Source organism: Vicia villosa, linkage group LG3 (assembly GCF_029867415.1).
Source record: "Vicia villosa cultivar HV-30 ecotype Madison, WI linkage group LG3, Vvil1.0, whole genome shotgun sequence".
NCBI lineage: Eukaryota > Viridiplantae > Streptophyta > Magnoliopsida > Fabales > Fabaceae > Vicia > Vicia villosa.
This window is the reverse complement of record NC_081182.1, coordinates 216,404,359-216,412,001: the sequence shown is the minus strand read 5'-3', so window position 1 is coordinate 216,412,001 and position 7,643 is coordinate 216,404,359. Positions and strand designations below refer to the sequence as shown.

Here is a 7,643-nt window from a genome sequence, read left to right as displayed (position 1 = left end):
TTCTGAATTTCTATTGCACTCAAAAAAATTTATGCACAAGATTTCGAGAAAAAAAAATTATGCACAAGATTTCGAAATCACATTTATAACAAATTTATTTTTAATCCTTTACTTATTCTCCATGAGAAATTTATTAATAATGAATTGAAATCGTTACAAATAAATAAAGAAATAACAAGATAAATGAACCTTCACTACTATATTTATTACAATAAATCAATAGGATTTTAACTAATAATTTCTTTGACAATATATATTTTTTACTATAAACATATAAATTAATTTCTTTGACAATATATATTTTACTATAAACATATAAAATAATTTTAATCATGTGATTTTACTATATTAAAGAAAAATATTTAAAAAATAAATAGTATAAATTTCATATTTTAATTTATTAAAGAAAGATTCTCAAGATTTGACAATAATTAATCAAATATGTTTATTTTAAATAAAAAATCTTTTTGATCTAAAAGAATTTGTACTACTTATATTTTTTAGATTTAGTTTAGATTTTATTGAAAAATAGATGTGTAACCTAATACATTTTTTTTTTGGTTGGGATTAACCTAGTATATATAACCTAGTACTACACTACATTGTTATTAAGGAAGATTTATAAGGAATAGAGATGATGAGATGAGATGAGATGAGATGAGATGAGATGAGTGGAGTAAAGTAAAAAAAAGTTATAAAAGTTAGCGTAAATATATAAAATATTTTGAATAAATTTTCATAAAATAATTGTTGAAACATACTAATATCATTTTTTTAAATCATGTGAATTTATTATATTAAAAAAATAGTATAAACGTGTTGTTAAGAGAATTATTTAATTTTATTACTTAATTGTTTCAAAAATTTACATCTAAAATAAATATACATCTCGTATTAGAACCCATGCAAACGCACGGATCTGTTACTAGTTTTATTAAAGAAAGATTTTTAACTTAATATTGAGATTTGATAGTAATGAATCAATAGTCATCTTTTAGACATGTGTATTGTTAGTTTTTTTATCCAAAGATTTAGTTTTAAATTAGTAAGGAATTAAAAAACTTCTTATAAATTGAGTTTGAAACCTAGTAAAATAAGCCCATTGTTTTTTCTATATTATTTGATTGTTTAAAAAAATTTTGTTATATTTATTAGAGTAAATATTAATATGATTTTAACTAATAATTTCTTTGGCAAAAATTATATTTTTAGAATAAATATATAAGATATTTTGAATAAATTGTTGAAATATATAAATAAATAGTATTATTAAATGTTATTAAAGAAAGATTGTTAACTCAATATTGAGATTTGATAGTAATGAATATTTTTTAGACACGTGTATTGTTAGTTTTATTTTATCAAAAGATTTAGTTTAGATCTAGTTTACAATAATTGTTACTTATCATCGAAGGAATCTAAAAAACTTTTATAAATTGAGATTGAAACCTAGTAATGTAAGTACATTGTTTTTTTTGACGGTACAGTAAGTACATTGTTATTAACGAAGAAATCTAAAGAGAAAAAAAAGGTTATAAATCATGTCTACCACCTATCTACCCAATAACAAAAAAAACCACCGAAAACGACTGCGTTTAAGAAGAAACCCTAATTTGGTGCCGGAGTTAGAATCGGAGATGGCGACGGCGGAATTAGAATCAGAAATCAACAATGATTCACTTCCCAATCTTCCTATCGATCTCGTCGCTGAAATCTTCTGCAGGCTACCTGTGAAACTCCTCGTACAGCTCCGATGCATGTGCAAGTCATGGAATTCTCTAATCTCCGATCGCAGTTTCACCAGAAAGCACCTCAGCCTCTCCACCACTCGCCGCCTCCATTCCGCCAAATACAAACACGAACCCGACGGGTTGGTTCACAATTCTTATCCACTCGATTCGGTTTTATCCACTGAAGTCAAACAACAGCGTCTCCCTTTCAACAGCATCGTTGCTTCTTGTGACGGCATCCTTTGTCTCTGCGATAAACGGAAAGGTATTGTTGTTTTGTGGAATCCTTCTATTAGAAAATTCAAGGAATTACCATCCCCTTTCGAAAACACTCGAATTCGTAACCAGGTTGATATGACCTTCGGTTTCGGCTATGATCGCGTTTCTGATAATTACAAAGTGGCCGTTCTTTACTACACCGAGTTGGACACAACTAAAGGAAAAGTTCATACTTTGGGCACCAATTCATGGAAAACCAGCGAGATCTTTCGTTTTGGTGCTGTCTGTGATGAGCAACCCGGAACAACTGTAAGTGGTACCATTAATTGGATGGCCTATACTGAATGGCGTCGCAAAGGTCCATTCTTCATTGTTTCTTTTGATTTGGGAAACGACTCTTATCAGAAGCTTTTGCCTCCCGATCATGCTGAGATCAGTCCGGATTACTTGAGCTTGTCTGTCTTAATGGATTGCTTGTGCTTAATTTCTGATCATCATATTTGGATTATGAAGGAATATGGAATTCAAGACTCTTGGACTAAATTGTTCTCAGTTTCATACATGCAACATCCTTCTGAGTGTTATATCTTGTGCAATGCATTGTATATTTTTGAGGATGACAGACTGCTGCTTGATACTCATGAGTTTCCTCATGAGGATGAGGATGGGAAAAAGAAGTTGGTTGTTTATGATCCAAAGAATGATACTTTTGAGGTTACTAGGTTTACAAACGTCCTAACTGTCTGTCTTGAAACTTTGATTTCACCTTGTTCTTAATGCTAGGATGTTTTATTTTCTACTCCTATTTCATGTATTATTGTAATTTATGTTTGTCATTATTGTTTAGTCCCTCATCTTGTATTACATTTATATATTTCACAATAATTATAGTTTTAAAGATTATAAGTATGATTTAGATGTATGTCTTTGTATCTTGTGATTTTAGAGGTGCCTTTAGCATCTTTGTTATAATCAAACAAACATTTTTGCGGACTTTGATATGATGCTGAAGCATAATTTATTATATTCTGCACCACCTAGATCTATGCATTATACTTTGAGATTGACTTAGTTTTGGAGCTAAATGCTCTGCTCACGAATTCATGAGTGCATGTTAAGTGGTTTTTATATTGAGTTCTAGTAGGAAATCCTTCACAACCATTACATCATTCAACCTCTTCACAAAAGACCCTCTTCCTTGTTGGCATTCTCATTGGAGATGTAAGGAATCTCGACTTTGCCGGTGATCTAAGCCTGATTTTTCCGACTTCGACTTTGCAGATACTCAACTTCCATTTCAGGTGCATTTCAAGTTCCATCGAAGTTTCACTCCATCGACTCCATTCCAAAGGAGGGAAAGCCAACAAAAGGTGTGTATTGTTTTGTTGTTTTGTACCATTCATTTGTCATTCTGCTTTGTAATATCGTCCACTGTGAAGTAGATTCCATTTAGATATTCGATAACAAAGTCCTTTAGTCCACTCTATAGAGAATTAAATCTAAGTAAAGTGTTACTGTAATAATAAGCTTCAATTAACAAAAAGAATTGTGTATTACTCATAACTGTCGCAGAACAGATCTGGTTCAGCACTTGCACATTTCGGTTCAGCATCTGTGACATTTAGTACAACCACTGTGCACTTTGGTTCCACACATGGACGATGCTTTATTGTACTTTTTATTTTTGATGTGTTTCCGCAGCTTCTGTGAAAAAGTCACACGAAAAGTGGATTGATGCACGCTTTGGTGGTAAGAGTTTCTCAAATGAAATACCTCCTTGAATTTTAGTAAAAATATTTAACTTCATACTAATTAAGGAATTTAGTTCTCAAAAGTCCCTTTGATGAGAACTTTTTTCATGAGATTAGAAGTCATTGTAAACCAAAAATCTAAGAGGTGTTTTAGGAGTAATATTGTTTAAAATAGTTAAATTATAGGGATAAAGATGGGCGATGGATTTGTGGTTTCTCTAAGAAGTTAAGACCTTGTGTTGCCTTCATTGTTGAATTATGGGGGTGTGGAAAGTTTAACTCTAGCTTCTACCGAAGGATATCGTGCAGTCAAAATAAATGTGAATCTAAATGTGGTAACTAAGGTGATTCAGGGTATATAGCAGGGGACTATGGAAGAGAGATGAGTTTTGATGAGGAAAATCTGTCTGCATCACAATTGGGAGGTTAGAGTGTGTCAAATCTATACATTAGACAGTAGTAGTTAGCCTTTCATTTCATTCCGAATTACTTACAACTGAATGCGAGACTTTGGTATCAAATTATTGGTAATTTTCAGGTTTTCGTGTGAAGCATCTCCAAAGCATCACTGCGAAAAGTACTATAGAGTGTGATGTCTCAGCATATCTTGGGGCGTACGGCTGCTAATTGTGAGAAACCAAAGTCTGGGTCAAAGTACCAATATGCAGATCTAGAGTTCAAATCAACAGGTTAATTCTAAGTTAGGTGTCATTGATCGGGTCCAGGGGAGGTTCGATTCAATTGAGGCAGAGCTGTTGAATGATTGAGGGGATTATCAGTTCGTCGCAGCTCCTTCGCCCATCAGATAGCGTAGCTTTGCATCTGAATTCTATCGCATCAAGTAATATGTAGCCTGAGACTGAATGTTTCTGTCGATGTTCCGAGCCTGCTTTGAATCAGCATTCAGGGCAGCAAGGCAGTTTCCAACTGGTATATTCCAAGGAGAAGGATCTTTCATCAAAAGAACACAAATAGTTAGTAGACATGGTTTCCAAAGTCGAGGTTTCCATTGATAAGTTATTTGGTGACTTGAATATTAATGATTTGAAGTCGGATTTTGATGTTTATCTTCCAAACAGCAGGTTTAGAAAGTCTTCTCTTGGTGATCCAAGTTTTCTGCTGTACTTGTCAAGATAAGTATTACGGACATCTCAAATCATATCATTATGATTACTTTAGATTTGTCAACTATCAAGTGATTTTTATACGGTTATCAACAAATACATGAATAACTATGCAAATTTGTCAACTGTCAAGTGATTTTTATACGGTTATCAACAAATACATGAATAACTATGCAAATTTGTCCTGAGCTCTAATTTCCATCATTTTTTACTCCTTTTGGGTTAGGAAGGGTCAGTTTCTATTGAAGCTCTTGAGAGAAAATGGGGCGCCGCACCGCACGGCACCGTTCCATTGAAAACTTGCCTGGTCACTGAAGGAAGGGTCAGTTTCTATTACTTTCACAAAGTTGAACTTCCTGTTCTACCCTCAACTTTTGATTCCAATCCTTCATTTCCACTCTTGGATGACATGAAAAGGAAGCTAAGGGTTGTAATGTAATGAATGACAAAAGGGCTGCATGCAAGAAACTGAGGATCTTCTATTCTCAAACCACTGACATGCTCTCTTTTGGTGAATGTTGTTGCTAAATGGATTGTTTTCAATTTCATTATTATTTTAATGACATGAGTACATGACAACTGAGTCACGCAACTTATTTGGAAATTCACAGCAATTAAACTATATATACACAAACTAAAAACTGAAATTAATACAATTTAAAAGATGTCCATGTTTTTTTAAACCCACAAAATATTACACTATTGTTTTTAAGAAAATTATTCATTATTAATTTGATGAATTGGTAAATTTTAGATATTTTATTTTATTTGAATTTGATTCTGTTTTAATTAAATACTTTTATCAATAATCATTTGTATATAACTAAAATTGAATAAGTCACTTGAAAAGTGAAAACCATTATCTACTTTTGAGCAAAACAACGCCAAATGAAGTCAGTTGGGATGTAGAATTGACCTACACGAACAGGGATATTCTCTAACATTCCTACAGGGTACTTAACTGAACGGTCTGCTAGTTGAAGAGACATTCTTGTTGCTTTAAGCTCACCTAGGTTGAGTTTCTTACAGGTCGAAAGAGGCATCAAACTAACACTAGCTCCTAAATCGCACAAGGCTTTCTCTATGATGGTTTTTCCAATTACGCAGGGTATAGAGAAACTACCAGGGTCTTTCAGTTTTGGAGGCATGTTGTTTTGGATGATAGCGCTACATTCAGCGGTAAGCGTTATAGTTTCGTTATCCTCGAGTTTCTTTTTGTTTGATAAGATTTCTTTTAAGAACTTAGCGTACGAAGGCATCTCAGTTATGGCTTCTGTGAACGGTATGGTTATGTTTAATTGCTTCAGAAGTTCTACAAATCTTTTAAATTGCGCTTCGGTTTTTGATTTAGCTAATCTCTGAGGGTAAGGAATTGGTGGCTTATAAGGTGGTGGTGGAACATAAGGTTTCTCTTTTTCGGGTTCCACTTCGTTATTGTTCTCATCAGTCTTAGCAGTTTGTTCGTCAGTTGTTTTCTTTTGGGTTTCCTTTGGCTCTTGTTGTGACATGGGTACGTTTTGGGTTCTAGGATCTATGGGTCCATCGTAATTCGTTCCACTTCGTAGTGTTATCGCGTTCGCATGTCCTTTAGGATTTGGTTGAGGTTGAGCAGGAAACGTGCCAGCAGGGGCAGCAGTAGGTGCTTGTTGTTGAGCTACTTGTGATATTTGAGTTTCTAACATTTTGTTATGCGTAGCTAAAGCATCTACTTTGTTCGATAGTTGTTTTAGTTGCTCGCTATTGTGGATGTTTTGATTCAGGAAGTCTTTATTGGTTTGTTGTTGGGAAGCTATGAAGTTCTCCATCATGATTTCTAGGTTCGACTTCCTAGGGGTGTTTTGAGCAGCTACAGGCGCTTTTTGGTAGCCAGGTGGTACAGCAGGTGCTTGTCCAGGCGCGTACAACGCATTGTTGTTCTTATAAGAAAAGTTCGGGTGGTTTTTCCATCCAGGGTTGTACGTGTTAGAATAAGGGTTTCCTTGAGCGTAATTTACTTGATCAGATGGGACTCCAGTCAAGAGTTGGCATTCTGCAACTACATGCCCAGTCAATCCACAAATCTCGCAGTTAGGTGCTACAGCGGCAGCGGTGGCTGAAGGAGTGATGGTTAAATTCTCGATCTTTTGAGTTAAAGCGTCTACTTTAGCGTTAACGCGGTCTATACCACTTATTTCGTACATTCCTCCTTTGGTTTGGGCTTTCTCTAGAGCGGCTCGTTCTCCACCCCATTGGTAATGGTTTTGTGCCATGTTCTCTATGAGTTTGTATGCTTCATCATGGGGTTTGTCCATTAATGCTCCGCCAGCAGCGGCATCTATAGTCATTTTAGTGTTATATAAGAGACCACCATAAAAAGTATGGATGATCAGCCATGGTTCGATTCCATGATGAGGGCATATTCTAAGCATGTCCTTGTAACGTTCCCAAGCTTCGAAGAGTGATTCGTTATCTTTCTGGGTAAATCCGTTGATTTGACCTCTAAGCATAGCAGTTTTGCTAGGCGGAAAGTATCTCGATAAGAATACTCTTTTCAATTCGTCCCACGTAGTTATGGAATTGGAAGGCAGGGATTGAAGCCACGCTCTCGCTCTATCTCTCAAGGAGAAAGGGAAAAGGCGTAATCGAATAGCTTCGGAACTAACGTTGTTGGCTTTGATAGTGTCAGCGTATTGCACGAACACGAATAAATGGAGATTGGGATCGTCTACAGGGCTTCCAGAGAATTGATTCTGTTGAACAGCTTGGACCAGTGAAGGTTTCAGTTCGAAATTGTTTGCCTCAATCGCAGGTGGTGCGATACTTGAATGCGGTTCAGCGCG

The 7,643-nt window shown here is 34.9% G+C and overlaps 1 protein-coding gene and 1 non-coding gene across 4 annotated transcripts; both read left to right on the top strand.

The window, feature by feature from the left end:
• Positions 1–1,471: 1,471 nt before the first annotated feature.
• On the top strand, positions 1,472–5,487 carry LOC131593554 (F-box/kelch-repeat protein At3g23880-like). 3 transcript variants are annotated; one of them, XM_058866113.1, is made up of 3 exons: positions 1,472–3,319; positions 3,651–3,698; positions 4,239–5,472. In XM_058866113.1, the coding sequence occupies exon 1, from the start codon at positions 1,542–1,544 to the stop codon at positions 2,724–2,726; it is 1,185 nt and encodes a 394-aa protein (XP_058722096.1). In that variant the 5' UTR covers positions 1,472–1,541; the 3' UTR covers positions 2,727–3,319; positions 3,651–3,698; positions 4,239–5,472. The 3 variants fall into 3 exon arrangements, with proteins under 3 accessions (XP_058722096.1, XP_058722095.1, XP_058722097.1); XM_058866112.1 differs by having other exon boundaries at positions 1,472–4,125; positions 4,239–5,487; XM_058866114.1 differs by lacking the exon at positions 3,651–3,698 and having other exon boundaries at positions 4,239–5,471.
• A 1,716-nt stretch (positions 5,488–7,203) lies between these two features.
• On the top strand, positions 7,204–7,310 carry LOC131593692 (small nucleolar RNA R71). Its single transcript, XR_009281077.1, has one exon. It is a non-coding gene; the product is annotated as a small nucleolar RNA R71 (small nucleolar RNA).
• The last annotated feature ends 333 nt before the right edge of the window (positions 7,311–7,643 follow it).

Bases quoted from the DNA above. Each gene is read 5' to 3' on its own strand.
- LOC131593554 (XM_058866112.1), top strand. From the start codon at position 1,542: ATGTCTACCACCTATCTACCCAATAACAAAAAAAACCACCGAAAACGA.